This window comes from Hyperoodon ampullatus (assembly GCF_949752795.1).
Source record: "Hyperoodon ampullatus genome assembly, chromosome: 5".
NCBI lineage: Eukaryota > Metazoa > Chordata > Mammalia > Artiodactyla > Ziphiidae > Hyperoodon > Hyperoodon ampullatus.
Genome location: NC_136918.1, coordinates 72580647 through 72596764, shown reverse-complemented (window position 1 = coordinate 72596764; position 16118 = coordinate 72580647). Strand labels below are relative to the sequence as shown.

General features: G+C 37.9%; 1 protein-coding gene across 7 annotated transcripts in view; it reads right to left on the bottom strand.

The window, feature by feature from the left end:
• The window catches only part of PLCH1 (phospholipase C eta 1), a gene marked incomplete at both ends in the record, with an annotated part of 206258 nt that overhangs the window by 66909 nt on the left and 123231 nt on the right, over positions 1-16118 (bottom strand). For all 7 annotated transcript variants that reach the window (XM_079704981.1, XM_079704977.1, XM_079704978.1 and 4 more), the window contains 2 exons: positions 3037-3240; positions 5333-5426. In XM_079704981.1, coding sequence (XP_079561107.1) covers positions 3037-3240; positions 5333-5426 — 298 coding nt within the window. The remainder of the gene's footprint in view (positions 1-3036; positions 3241-5332; positions 5427-16118) is intronic.

Here is a 16118-nt window from a genome sequence, read left to right as displayed (position 1 = left end):
CTAATATTTTATAAGCATCTTCATTATCCAGTTGCTTAAGCTACTCAATTATCAGTCACTACTGTCAGTAGGTTCTCTGCATCTACTGCAAAAATGCCATGTCTTAAATCATACACTTCCAGAGTGCTAAATTGGTAGTGTTCCTAATGGTTCTGTATGCAGATAGTTTTTAATACCTGTCCATTTAAAAAATATGTCAATTTGCCTTTATAACATTACTACTACTATTACTGTAACATTACATCTGCTACTTTTGTAGCAGAAAATTCTTCAAGCCAGAAACTATCTGACAAAGAAGAGCTCCTCTACTCACCAGTATTATCTCACTGCCCTACTGCTTTATTCATCTCCCTACACTATTCCACCACCCCAAGAACAACTTGCTACCTACTGCTGACTCCCGTATGCTCCCACCAAAAAGCAATTCCCCTTTGCTCCATGGAATCTCCATTCCAGTGTAAACAAACCCCCTTTCATCATCAGACTCTGGAATTCTTCCTCAACCTCCTTATCTTGGCTAACAACCAGTTTACCTGGGAGGGTACTACTTCCTTTCTCCACAGATGCTTTTTCTGTATAAATCACAAAATGAGGATGCTACTTTTAAACAATTGTTGTTCTACATTCATTTAAAAAATCCCCCCACTTTTAAACCTCACTTTATCCATCTCTGCCTTCCTGGCATCTTCCAAGTGCCTTTTCCGTAGCATTCTTCTTCTACTTAAGTATGTGGTTTACAGTTTTTAATATCCAATTTTTGATCTTTTAATTTTTTAGCTTTGAATCTCCCTGTCAGCATCCTTTGACTTAAAAGTCCATATGGGCAATCTACCCAGTCACTTAACCTTGACCTCAATGCCAACAGCTCCTTGCTTCACTCTAATCATGCTCACCCACCACACGCCCTGCATACAGTCATTACCTCAACTATATCCAAAATCCCACCTTGTGATAATAATTCTCTGTTCTTGTTTATGGTATGCGTGATGCCGACATTCTCAGTATTTCTGTTTCTTTGAGTCTTCTAGTCTCTTAACCTCGTTTTGTGGCCCCTTCATTTCCTTTCCTAGTTCATGGACCTACTGTCACTTACTTAAGAGCTCTCACCAACATCTTGAAGATATTTTATACGACCTGGAAATCCAGAGGCATGGATCAATTCTAGAATCTGTCTTCACTGCTCCTATACCTAGTCTGTTGGGAATGGGGTGGGGGGCAGTCTGAGCATGCAGATTTTGTATAACAAAAAGACTGTTCTGTTAAAGACTGTTTTTGAAATTAGCCAGGCCTTCCCCAATTTATCTTGTCAACTCCTTTCTCATTATTTGCTGATCTTTTTAAGCCTCCCATCCCCCAGCCAACCTCCACCCACTCTACACTTAGTGGATGGTGTTCTCTCCTACTATCCTGAGAAAAGAGAGGGTAACAGGCATGAACCATTTTAAAATTTTTTGTCCCCTACCCCATCTAAAAACAAAATGAATGAATCCTCATTCCCTCCTCTTCCAAGTCTCAAAAGCTCCCCAGCCCTGTATTAAGTCTTCCCCTAATGCAGAAAAATGCCAAGTGACTAACTCACAGCAGATTAGCTGCCTGACCTTCCCACTGAAAGGCCACCAAAACTATATAACAAAAGACACTAATAACCTCCCAGCTGTCAAATGCAACCAGACTGGACACTTAGTCTTTATTTTACTTTTCTATTGCATGGGACATTTTTGACCATTTCATCCCTTAGGTCCAAGTGACTGCTTTGTGTTAGTTGTCTTTGTCAGTTCCCCTTGTTCCTTCTGCTTCGAAAGGTTGGACTGCATAAGTCCTCAGGCCTTGTTCTCTTTGCCACTCCTCTAAGTGATCTTGTCCACTGTGATGTACATTTACACATGAAGGTCTCTGTAAGTGATCTTGTACACTAACACACAGAAAACTCGGAATTGTGGAATCTTTATCTTTTCTGGATCCTTCTGTTGAGTTCACATATTGTTATTTAATTGACTGATAAAAATGTCCACATAAATATTACAAAGTCACTATAAACTCAACCGATGGAAAGCTGAACTCATTAATGCTCTTCCTCTCAGTCCCCACAGTAGGTGATGGCACCATCATTAATTCCAGCTCTCCCCTTCAAGCCTTATATCCTTTACTTTGCTCACCAGGTCCTGTAAGTTTACTTCTTTAATATCCGTATAAGCATCTCTCTCACCTAGTCTAAGCTTTTATGATCTTTCCTTTGAACCATTTCAATAGCCTTCCCACCATTCTCCTTGCTCTAGTTTCACCTCCCTTCCCCCGCCACAAACATACATCTTAAAGAAAAATTATCTTCCTACGCTGCTGCCCAAGCAATCTTTCTAAACTGCAAGTCTGACCGTATCACTCTAGGTATTAAAACAATCCACTGGACCCTCGTTACCAAAAGCTTAAGCTGAAATTCCTTATCACAGCACTCAGAACACTTTATCGCTGACCCAAGTCTACCTTCCCAGGCTAACTGATTTCTCATCGTATTTTACATCACCCCTCACTTTCTGTATCACCTCGCAACCATGTTTGATTCAACTGGTGGAATTCTCACACCATACTGTGATTTTTACTGTCCACCCCTTCTAATGACTGTGAGCACCTTAAAGATAGAAGCCACATCTTACATCTGTGTCCTCACCCCCAGGAACCTCCTAGAAATTTAATAAGCATTGGTTGACTGATAGACCATGAAGTATCTTAAAAATAAATATCTATCCTGAACCATTTTTACCATTATTTAATCAAAAAGAAAAAAAACTCTTTCTAAGAAAAACTTTCACATTCATCACAATTTTTCAGCACCTGGAGGTGTGCCTCCCAAATGCTAGTACACATCTCTCTCCCTGTTTGAAGTATCAGGAGGAACCAGAGAGGATTATGACTTTACAGTGAGTGGGAAAATAGTTCTGATTAGCATGAGTGCATTTTTTTAGGTCTCCATTATTTACACTAGACATGCCTGACTAAAGCACGTGTGCGCCCACACACACTCACGCTCAAAGCACGCACCTTCCACGCAGCGACAGCCCTCCTGCAGCACCCGTGCGTACATGTCCACTTTGGACTGAGACAGGAGCTGGTCCCCGGTCAGGTATGTATTGTGGGAGGAAGCGATGTAGTAGTGGCACAGGGGCTGGTCCATGTCCTGGTACACTTCATGGTGCAGTGGGTTAAATATGTCACAAGCAGGACTACGCATGAAGTTCGTGAAACCTTTGGAAATGAGAGAGAGTGAAGTACTATAGCTTTGAAGCATATATACTTAACCGACTCTAACAAGGACAAAAGAGATCAAAGTTTGTTCATACTGATTACCTCATTTACCTTCAGGACAGCCTTTGCAGGGAATACCGGGGCAATGGGAGATGTGATTCAGATCAAACAGACAGTGTCAAAAACTGAAATATGACTTTGGTGATTAGCAGTTTAAATATAACCTACAGAAAAACAGACTTTTTAAGAGTTTTGATTGAGGGAGGGCGGGGGCTTATTGCAAAGCTCTTCAGTAACTGCTGAACTCAAGCTATGATTATTCAGTGTGACCTAATGGGTGGCTCATGCAGTGTTCAAGCCATATTTATCCTAAGTGATACACTGATCAACAGCAACCTGACAGGTTATTAAGTTGATTTGAAAAATAGTATTGTCAGTGCCATAGCTGAGGTAACAGGTCAGAAGTTAGGCATAGCTTAAAATCAGGGTGTGGTTATTTGACTATGAAACTGGTTTGGCAAGATGCTACTAATGGCTAGCACATTTGAGAAATGTGAAAAAGTATTTCAAGATTATGTAGAAAACCCTATCAGTTTTTCAAAAACATAGTGCCTGGGTAGGAGAGGCATTCATTAACATATTAACAGATATGTGAATGTCCTACAAGTACCTACATGGAATGATTATTAGGGTAAGTTATTTCAAGTCTTCAAGAATCCTGTGGTAAAACTACCAGTAAATATGCTCTGAAACTCTGGAGAATTTCTTCATGCTCATCTTTATGGCCATAACTTAGAAATCAGGTTTAACTCCATCTTTTAAGGCCCCACCAAAGAAAAGATTCATTTATTGGTAAAGAAAGGTCCAAATTAGTTTATCTTCTTTGGTTGTTTTTAAAATAGCTTTAATTATATAAATATTAAATAATTTCTCTTCATTTTAATTAGTCTCTATCCCTGGAAGTAAACATACAGTATAATACCCCGTTGTCCACACTGAGCCTGTTTGGGGGAATAGGAGGCCAACAATCAAAACTGGTAAGCTAAACCATGGTATCATATGCTTTTGCAGGAAGTGGGATGCCCCAGTAGTTTTTTTATTAAGATTATCTACTCTGCCTGGGACCTATTCTCTTTTGGAGAGCAGCCTACAAATTTCTTCCCCTACATATTTTAAATACATATGACTTACAGATACATGTAGCTATATTCATGTCATATCACTTATACGTAATATCCTAGGAGCTAGATTCTGAATATATAACTGGGCAAGTTACTTAATTTCTTTTTTCTTCTTTTTTTAAAATTTATTCATTCATTCATTTATTTTTGGCTGCATTGGGTGCTCATCGCTGCGTGCGGGCCCTCTCTAGTTGCAGAGAATGTGGGCCACTCCTCATTGTGGTGTGCAGGCAGCCTCTCCTGTTGTGGAGCACAGGCTCCAGGTGCATGGGCCCCAGCAGTAGTGGCATGCGGGCTCAGTAGCCGTGGTGCAAGGGCCTAGCCGCTCCACTGCATGTGGGATCCCCTGGACCAGGGCTCCAACCCGTGACCCCTGCATTGGCAGGCAGACTCTCAACCACTGCACCACCAGGGAAGTCCCAAATTACTTAATTTCTTTAAGCCTCACTTTCCTCAATTATAAAATGAGATAGTCATATTAACAAAATTGGTGGTTCCTACAACCTCTCTACCACTACCAACTAGGGAAAACAAATTAGTTGCAAACATTAAAGAAAAAAAACATGTTTACTTATTTTAGGGTCAAATTTCCCTTCATGACATTATCTGGTTGAGACTATTTCTAAAAATTAACCATTTGAGAAAAGTTAAAATATTTCTTGGCATCTATTGTACATAGTGGCATCAAGTTGACTTGCTTGGAGTGGAAAATGCTACTGTCCTTGCAAAAGTAAAAGAAACAGCAAAATCATGGCATCTGTTTTGTAGGAAAATATGTGTGCCGTGGGTTTTATCTGAATCATCTGTAATTCCAAGGTTATCTCCCTATTTCTTTTCCTAAAAATTCTGCTAGAATGTAACTTAGCAAACTGAACTGAGAAATGAGAAATTAAGGATATTGGTTATTTTACCTTCTATGCCAAGGACATTTTTTGCCTTATTTTCTTCAGAAACTTCAAATTTTCTTATGACGTCAATACAATAGTCTGTTGTCACATTCGTCATCTAAACAAAACAGAACGATAGTACAGTACCTGCAATTTCATGAGGTGTGTTCCTTTGTGCGAAAAGGGCATACTGATTTTTTTAAGCATTTGTGATACAGTGCAAAATGGTTAAATGAGCCATATTTGAGGTTACTAGTGTCATAACTACTTAACCTTTGGAAAATGATCATGATCTCAGTATTCCTTGTATCCTTCAGATTTAATCAGTGAAAACAGTCCTTCAACTACTAGACAAATGTTCTCTATAAAGCAACAAGATTAATAAAACCAAGTCAATAATCAGTGCAAATGCACTGCCAAGTATCCACTCACTGTAATCTAGTAGTTATCTGCAAAAGTAATGCTTTCTACACAAACACTGAGGTTTGCTAATCAGAAACTGTATGCAAAAAGAAAATGACTCTCTACCAAAGAAGTGTATTCTAGGTAAATCCACCTATGTGTTTATAGCTACAGATCCTTCAACCGATTCATGAGAGCAGTCTGCCATGGTGACTCAAGAACACAAAGGTTAGCAAAAGAAAATAAAAATAAAAAGGTAGGTGAGAATTCTGGAGTGAGAATGCTTGTATTCAAATCAGCTGGCTCATATTATTAGCACTGTGGTCTTAAATAAGTCACTCACCTTTTCTGTGGCTACCTTAAAACGTAGTTGTGGAGATTAGATGGATTAATATTTGTAAGAAAAATGTATGGTACCAAAGAGCAGTATATGCTAATATTACTGAGTTAGTCTCAAGTTTGCTGCATGTACATTTCATGGAAAAAGCAAACACTTTGAGAATAATTTCTTTAATACTAATAAAGGATGCAATATTTTTATCAAAAATCCATTCAGCCCCACAATCTCACAATGATATTTAAATATACTAACAAGCACCAGAGAGCAGACAGCAGAAGGAAGAAGAACTAAAATCTTTCAGCCTGTGGAACGAAAACCACACTCACAGATAGACAAAATGAAAAGGCAGAGGACTGTGTACCAGATGAAGGAACAAGATAAAACTGCAGAAAAACAACTAAATGAAGTGGAGAAAGGTAACCTTCCAGAAAAAGAATTCAGAATAATGATAGTGAAGATGATCCAGGATACTGGAAAAAGAATGCAGGCAAAGATCGAAAAGATGCAAGAAATGTTTAACAAAGACCTAGAAGAATTAAAGAACACCTAAAAGAAGTAAAGAACAAACAAATAGGGATGAACACTACAATAACTGAAATGAAAAATAGAAGGTATTTCTACTTTTTTTTTTTTTTTTGATTCTAGAAGGAATCAATAGCAGAATAACTGAGGCAGAAAACGGATAAGTGACCTGGAAGACAGAACAGTGGAATTCACTGCCACGGAAAACAATAAAGAAAAATGAATGAAAAGAAACGAAGACAGCCTAAGAGACCTCTGGGACAACATTAAATGCACCAACATTCACATTAAAGGGGGCCCAGAAGGAGAAGAGAGAGAGAAAGAACCTAGAGAAAATATTTGAAATGATTATAGTTGAAAACTTCCCTAGCATGGGAAAGGAAATAGCCACCCAAGTCCAGGAAGCACAGAGAGTCCCAGGCAGGATAAACCCAAGGAGAAACACGCTGAGACACATAGCAATCAAATTGACAAAAATTAAAGACAAAGAAAAATTATTAAAAGCAACAAGGGGGGCTTCCCTGGTGGCAGAGTTGTTGAGAGTCCGCCTGCCAATGCAGGGGACACGGGTTCGTGTCCTGGTCCAGGAAGATCCCACATGCCAAGGAGTGGCTGGGCCTGTGAGCCATAGCCGCTGAGCCTGCCCATCCAAAGCCTGTGCTCTGCAACGGGAGAGGTCACAACAGTGAGAGGCCCGTGTAGTGCAAAAAGGAAAAAAAAAAAAAAAAGCAACAAGAGAAAAATGACAAATAACATACAAGGGAACTCCTGTAAAGTTAAGAGCTGATTTCTCAGCAGAAACTTTACAAACCAGAAGAGAGTGGCATGACATATTTACAGTGATGAAAGGGAAGAAACTACAACCAAGATTACTCTACATGGCAAGGATCTTATTCAGATTCGATGGAGAAATCAAAAGCTTTACAGACAAGTAAAAGCTAAGAAAATTCAGCACCACCAAACCAGCTCTACAACAAATGCTAAAGGAACTTCTCTAAGTGGGAAACACAAGAAAAGAAAAGGACCTACAAAAACAAACCCAAAACAATTAAGAAAATGGTAATAGGAACATACATATCAATAATTACCTGAAATGTGAATGGATCAAATACTCCAACCAAAAGACACAGGCTCGCTGAATGGATACAAGAGCAAGACCCATATATATGTTGTCTACAAGAGACCCACTTCAGACCTAGGGACACATACAGACTGAAAGTGAGGGGATGGAAAAAGATATTCCATGCAAATGGAAATCAAAAGAAAGCTGGAGTAGCAATACTTATATCAGATAAAATAGACTTGAAAATAAAGAATGCTGCAGGAGACAGGAGGACACTACATAATGCTCAAGGGATCAATCCAAGAAGAAGATACAACATTATAAATATATATGCACCCAACATAGGAGCATCTAAATACATACTGCAAAGAGTAACAGCTATAAAAGAGGAAATCAACAGTAACAGAATAATAGTGGGGGACTCTAACACCTCACCTACACCAATGGACAGGTCATCCAGACAGAAAATTAACAAGGAAACACAAGCTTTAAATGACACAAGAGACCAGATAGATTTAATTGATATTTATAGCACATTCCATCTGAAAACAGCAGATTACACTTTCTTCTCAAGTACACATGGAACATTCTTCAGGATATATCACATCTTGGGTCATAAATCTAGCCTCAGTAAATTTAAGAAAACTGAAATCACACCAGGCATCCTTTCCGATGACAACACTATGAGATTAGAAATCAATTACAAGGAAAAAGTACAAACACACAGAGGATAAACAATACGTTACTAAACAACCAAGAGATCACTGAAGAAATCAAAGAGGAAATAAAAAAATACCTAGAGGGGCTTCCCTGGTGGTGCAGTGGTTGAGAGTGTGCCTGCCGATGCAGGGGACACGGTTTGTGCCCCAGTCCGGGAAGATCACATGTGCCACGGAGCAGCTGGGCCCGTGAGCCATGGCTGCTGAGCCTGTGTGTCCGGAGCCTGTGCTCCACAACGGGAGAGGCCACAAGAGTGAGAGGCCCACGTACAACAACAACAACAAAAAAATACCTAGAGACAAATTACAATGAAATCACGACGATCCAAAACCTATGGGATGCAGCAAAAGCAGTTCTAAGAGGGAAGTTTATAGCAATACAATCCTACCTCAAGAAACAAGAAAAATCTCAAATAAACAATCTAAACTTACACCTAAAGGAACTAGAGAAAGAACAAACAAAACCGAAAGTTAGAAGAAACCATACAGATCATAGCAGAAATAAATGAATTAGAAACAAAGAAAAAAATTGCAAAGATCAATAAAACTAAAAGCTGGTTCTTTGAGAAGATAAACAAAATTGATAAACCTTTAGCCAGACTCATCAAAAAATGAGGGAGAGGACTCAAATCAATAAAATTAGAAATGAAAAAGGAGAAGTTACAGTGGACACCACAGAAACACAAAGCATCCTAAGAGACTACTACAAGCAGCTCTATGCCAATAAAATGGACAACCTGGAAGAAATGCACAAATTCTTAGAAAGGTATAACCTTCCAAGACTGAACCAGGAAGAAATAGAAAATATGAACAATCCAATCACAAGTAATGAAATTGAAACTGTGATTAAAAATCTTCCAACAAACAAAAGTCCAGGACCAGATGGCTTCACAGGTGAATTCTATCAAACATTTAGAGAAGAGCTAAAACCCATCCTTCTCAAACTCTTCCAAAAATCTGCAGAGGAAGGAACACTCTCAAACTCATTCAATGAGGCCACCATCACCCTGATACCAAAACCAGACAAAGATACCACAAATAAACAAAATTACCAACCAATATCACTGATGAATATAGATGCAAAAATCCTCAACAAAATACTGGCAAACTGAACCCAACAACATGTTAAAAGGATTATATACCATGATCAAGTGGGATTTATCCCAGCAATGCAAGGATTCTTCAGTATACGCAAATCAATCAATGCAACACACTATATTAATAAATTAAGAATAAAAACCATATGATCATCTCAATAGATGCAGAAAAAGCCTCTGACAATATTCAACACCAATTTATGACAAAAACTCTCCAGAAAGTGGGCAGAGAGGGAACCTACCTCAACATAATAAAGGCCATATACGACAAACCCACAGCAAACATCACTCTCAATGGTGAAAAACTGAAAGCATTTCCTCTAAGATCAGGGAACAAGACAAGGATGTCCACTCTCACCACTTTTATTCAACATAGTTTTGGAAGTCCTAGCCACAGCAATCAGAGAAGAAAAAGAAATAAAAGGAATACAAATTGGAAAAGAAGAAGTAAAACTGTCACTGTTTGCAGATGACATGATACTATATGTAGAAAATCCTGAAGATGCAAGCAGAAAACTACTAGAGCTAATAAATGAATTTGGCAAAGTTGCAGGATACAAAATTAATGCCCAGAAATCTCTTGCATTCCTATACACTAACAACAAAAGATCAGAAAGAGAAATTAAGTAAACAGTCCCATTCACCATTGCAACAAAAAGAGTAAAATACCTAGGAATAAACCTGCCTAAGGAGGTAAAAGACATATATGCAGAAAACTATAAGACACTGATGAAAGAAATTAAAGATGACACAGACAGAGGGAGAAATATACCATGTTCTTTGATTGGAAGAATCAATATTGTGAAAATGACTATACTACCTAAAGCCATCTACAGATTCAATGCAATCCCTATCAAATTACCAATGGCATTTTTTACAGAACTGGAACAAAAAATCTTAAAATTTGTATGGAGATACAAAGGACCCCAAATAGCCAAAGCAATTTTGTGGGAAAAAAACGGAGCTGGAGGAATCAGACTCCCTGAATTCAGACTATACTACAAAGCTACAGTAATCCAGACAATATGGTACTGGCACAAAAACAGAAATATATATCAATGGAACAGGATAGAAAGCCCAGAGATAAACCCACACACATATGGACAACTAATCTATGACAAAGGAGGCAAGGATATACAATGGAGAAAAGACAGTCTTTTCAATAAGTGGTGCTGGGAAAACTGGACAGCTACATGTACAAGTATGAAATTACAACACACCCTAACACCATACACAAAAATAAACTCAAAATGGATTAAAGACCTAAATGTAAGACCGGACACTATAAAACTTTTACAGTAAAACGTAGGAAGAACACTCTTTGACATAAATCACAACTTTTTTTGACCCACTTCCTAGAGAAATGGAAATAAAAACAAAAATAAACAAATGGGACTGAATGAAACTTAAAAGCTTTTGTACAGCAAAGGAAACTATAAACAAGATGAAAAAACAACCCTCAGAATGAGAGAAAACATTTACAAACAAATTAATGGACAAAGGATTAATCTTCAAAATATATAAACAGCTCATGCAGCTCAATATTAAAAAAACAAACAACCCAATCCAAAAATGGGCAGAAGACTTAAATAGACATTTCTCCAAAGAAGACATACAGATGGCCAAGAAGCACATGAAAAGCTGCTCAACATCACTAATTATTAGAGAAATACAAATCAAAACTACAATGAGGTATCACCTCACACCAGTCAGAATGGGCATCATTGGGCTTCCCCGGTGGAGCAGTGGTTAAGAATCCGTCTGTCAATGCAGGGGACATGGGTTTGAGCCCTGGTACGGGAAGATCCCACATGCCATAGAGTAACTAAGCCCGTGCGCCACAACTACTGAGCCTGTGCTCTAGAGCCCGCAAGCCACAACTCCTGAAGCCCACGAGCCACAACTACTGAAGCCCATACACCTAGAGCCTGCAACAAGAGAAGCCACTGCAATGAGAAGCTGGCACACCACAACGAAGAGTAGCCCCTGCTCCCTGCAACTAGAGAAAGCCCACGTGCAGCAACAAAGACCCAACGCAGCCAAAAATAATAAATAAATAAATATTAAATAAATTAATTTAAAAAAATAGAATGGGCATCATCAGAAAATCTACAAACAACAAGTGTGGAGTGGGTGTGGAGAAAAGGGAACCCTCTTGCACTGTTGGTGGGAATGTAAACTGATACAGACACTGTGGAGAACAGTATGGATGTTCCTTAAAAAACTTAAAATAGAACTACCATATGACCCAGCAATCCCACTGCTGGGCATATACCCTGCGAAAACCATAATTCAAAAAGAGTCTTATACCACAATGTTCATTGCAGCACTATTTACAATAGCCAGGTCATGGAAGCAACCTAAATGCCCATCGAGAGACGGATGGATAAAGAAGATGTGGTACATATGTACAATGGAATGTTAGCCATAAAAAGGAATGAAACTGGGTCATTTGTCAATATGTGGATGGACCTAGAGACTGTCATACAGAGTGAAGTAAGTCAGAAAGAGAAAAACAAATATCGTATATTAATGCATATATGTGGAACTTAGATGAATTGTACAGATGAAAAGGCAGAAATAGAGACACAGATGTAGAGAACAAACATATGGACACCAAGGGGGGAAAGTGGGGGGTGGGGTGGTGGGATGAATTGGGAGATTGGGATTGACATGTATACACTGATGTGTATAAAATAGATAATAAGAATCTGCTGTATTAAAATTTTTTTTAATAAAATAAAAAAGATCAATCAATAAATATATATACACTAATGAATAATAATAGAGGAAGCTAACTTGGGAGCCCGTATTTTATATTTTAATGATATTCTCAAAAATTCCATTATCTCTTAGGTTCAATACCTATGCTTTAGTGAAATCTAATTCAAACTGTCTATTTAATGGCATTTAACTTATTGCAGGGGGAAAAAAAGCTCTGTTATGCAAACATTTTTTGCATGTTTGAAAGAGCACAGAATGCTTTTTTTCCCCTAAAACTAGCTGCAAAATGGCTAACACATTCTTTGAGTAAATTTTATAATCTTTACTCCATGCAGAGGCCTACATTACCAGACACCACCTGAAAATACCATAAATAAATGAAACCATGCTACCTGCAAGGAACTCAACTGACCTAGTCTGGCTTTAAGCAGCTCATTAATTTGTCTGCTATAAGCTAAAGAGATTTATCATGTGCAGTCTAAAAGATAAAAAATTTCTCACAAAATAGAAAGAACCAAATTGATAAAAATTGTATGTGCCACTGGAAGACTGAATTTACATTGCAATTATTTGGTTTACGAGGCCATTTGTTCAGAGATGTTGGGGCCTTGCACTAGACTCAGGTAGTCTACCAGGAGCCCATGAGATCTAAAAAAATTCAAGGAAACAAACAAACAAAAAAACCCCGGCATCCTGGGATGGAGCTAATTGCCGATGAGAACATGTTACTAGCTCAAAATACAAAGCAGAATGTGTTAACAAAAATCATCATATTTGAAAAGTATTCATTAAATTGGTGAAAATATCAGTAGGCATTCTAGGAAGCCCCAGATTTCCTGGGCACCATGTAAGAAATAATGGGAGCTAATCCAAAATTCAAGTATTAATGATTAACTCAGTGAAATACATTAAAACCTCATAACAATGAGAATTAAAATGTAAGTCAGGGCTTCCCTGGTGGCGCAGTGGTTGAGAGTCTGCCTGCCAATGCACAGGACACGGGTTTGTGCCCCGGTCCGGGAAAATCCCACATGCCGTGGAGCGGCTGGGCCCGTGAGCCATGGCCGCTGAGCATGCGCGTCCGGAGCCTGTGCTCCGCAACGGGAGAGGCCACAACAGTGAGAGGCCCGCGTACCGCAAAAAAAAAAAAAAAAAAAAAAAAGTAAGTCAATCTGCTCCCATCCTTCCTCCACCCCTGCTTTCATTTAATTAACTTCCCAATAGCAAAATCTTGCATTTTACACAATTGACTTTTTCGGACCTCACTTTGAAAGTTACATTGGGATTTTACTGTATGAATGAAGGTTTAACATAGTTTAATGCTCTTTATTGTTCTTTTTTCCCTTGTTTTGCTTTCTATTTGACATGGCTGATAAGATGCACCAGAAACATTTTCTCCCTGTTTCCCATGGAGTTCACTTGAAAGTCTTGTTTGCTATCAGTATCTGAGCCACTCACTGTGTCGTAACACTAGTGATTGTTTTTTCTATACAGGGCAATTTGTGCTAAAAGAAGAACTGGAGGAAAACTTGATTACGTTTATATAATGTAGTCAATGTTATGCAGTTTATAAAAAGTTTTTACATCCATAATCTTAAATAGCTCTTGTAAACTTAGTACCTTTATCCCCATACTGTAGGTAGGAAAACTGACACTGAGAATGGTTAATTATCACAACCAAAGTCATAAAATCATTAAATGGCAGCACCAAAGTTCAAATTTCAACCTTCTCAATTCAAGTCCAAATCTTTCTCTTCTACGTTGTATCTACTGTCTGGGTGTTTTCTTTATTTCTACTAAGAAATTGAAATACTTACTTTTTTTTTTTACCATCTTTATTGGAGTATAATTGCTTTACAATGGTGTGTTAGTTTCCGCTTTATAACAAAGTGAATCAGTTATACATATACATATGTTCCCATATCTCTCCCCTATTGCGTCTCCCTCCCTCCCACCCTCCCTATCCCACCCCTCTAGGTGGTCACAAAGCACCAAGCTGATCTCCCTGTGCTATGCGGCTGCTTCCCACTAGCTGCCTTGAAATACTTACTTTTAAAAGTGATTATTTCTTCAGTATAGCTGAAACTCCTGGATCTTAACTTTTGAAAATTTTGCAACTTTTAAATCAGTTATCATAATTTGACCTCTTTGATGATTCCAGATTGGAATGACTCCCAAAACACACGAAACACAAAATCATAATATAATTTGCAAAGAATTTTAACGTTCCTAAACTCTTTTCCATTTATTTTTACCAAAGTAACATATCCATAATTAAGTCAGTCAAAACAGAGATGCTTATGACTAAAAGCAGAATTCCCCCTTTACATGCAGAGCCACTGTCCAGAGGTAATAATGTCAACATCTCTAGATATTTCTTGTGGAATGAGTCTTTATACTCCTAATTATTATGTTAATGATGCTATTTTCTATTTCATACACTTTAAACATTCTTACCTTTTATTGTTTTTAAATAAAGACAACTTTTTTGGGCCAGCAAAACTAACTTCCGCCCTCTATCCATCCTCCCAATACAGTTATATCTTAACTTTTATTAAACTACAATTCAGTGCGTAAATTGTCCTGAATATGCAAATGTTAACATTAGGTCTATTGTATAATCTGATTGTGTTTCTATTCTTATAGAATTTTCTTCTGATTTAACTGCTGGAATTCCCATCCATTTGTTTAATTTGTAATGTCCCTATCACAAATTCTTCCCAATAACTCTAATGGTCTCTTGGTATAATTTTCCACATCAAAGGCAAGAGGGAATCCATGAATTCCATTTTTTCCACTATAAAGGTCCTCCTTTTTCCAGGCTGGTTGAGTTCTAAAATTTCACTCAGCTTTTTGTCCCAATTTCATTCTGTCACTCTTATCAAAGAGCACTTGAGAGGTAAATTATTTATTTCTTGCACATATTTTTGTGTGTGTTATGTGTGTTTTTTATTCTGTGCACACATTTGGTTGACAAATTGACCGGGTAGAAAGTTCTAGGTTGGAAATCATTGCTTCATGATTTTTGGCTTCCAGAGTTGCTGTTGAGAAGTCTGATGCCATTCTGATTCCAATCCTTTTTACAGGACCTGTCTTTGTTCATTAATTTGATAAGGCTTTTTTCCCCCCTTTCTGCAAGTCTTTAGGTTTTCATTTTATCCTTGGCACTGCAAAATTTCACTTTGATTTGTCTCTGCGTGGATCTTTCTACATTCACTGTGTTTGGCACTCAGTGGACTCTGCCAATTTAGACATTCCTCCCTTTTGGCTCTAATCATTTTTTGTATTACTTATTTGATAATATCTTCCCTTCTATTTTTTATCTTTTTCTGTAACTCCTGTTATTCAGATAGCGGACCTTCAGGATCCATCTACTAATGTCCTTATGTTTTTTCCATTTCTTTCCTGTTTGTTCTCCTTTTGGGAAAATTTTCTCAACTTTATCTTCTAAGCCAACTAATGAATTTAGTTCCCTGCTCTCTTCTTCCTCTGAATCTTCTTTTCTCATAGCATCTTTCTCTTGCTTCATGGCTGAAATTTTTTTAATCGCTCTGCTGTATTAATGTCAGTTTTTAAAGTTTCCTTCTCCCTGCATTGCCTCTATTTCCTCCAAGTTTCTTGATTCTATTTGTTTGCCTTTGTCTCTTTTTTATAGCAGAGAATTTCCTCAAACGTGGTAAGCCTTGGTTATTTAAAATCCACTTTTTAAATTGACTATTTAAAAATCTATTTCACACTAAGGCAAGAAAAAATTGGCTGGAAGCTCTGTATTCATGAGCAGAGCTTACTGACTAGTGGGCTTCACTGTAGAATTCTCTGGCTGGACTCAGGAAATTTCTGATGTAAATATCTTTAGGGTTTTTTTTCCTTGGGTTGGTGTGTTAGTTTCCTAGGGCTGCTATAATAAAGTACTACAAACTCAGGACTGAAAACAACAGAAACT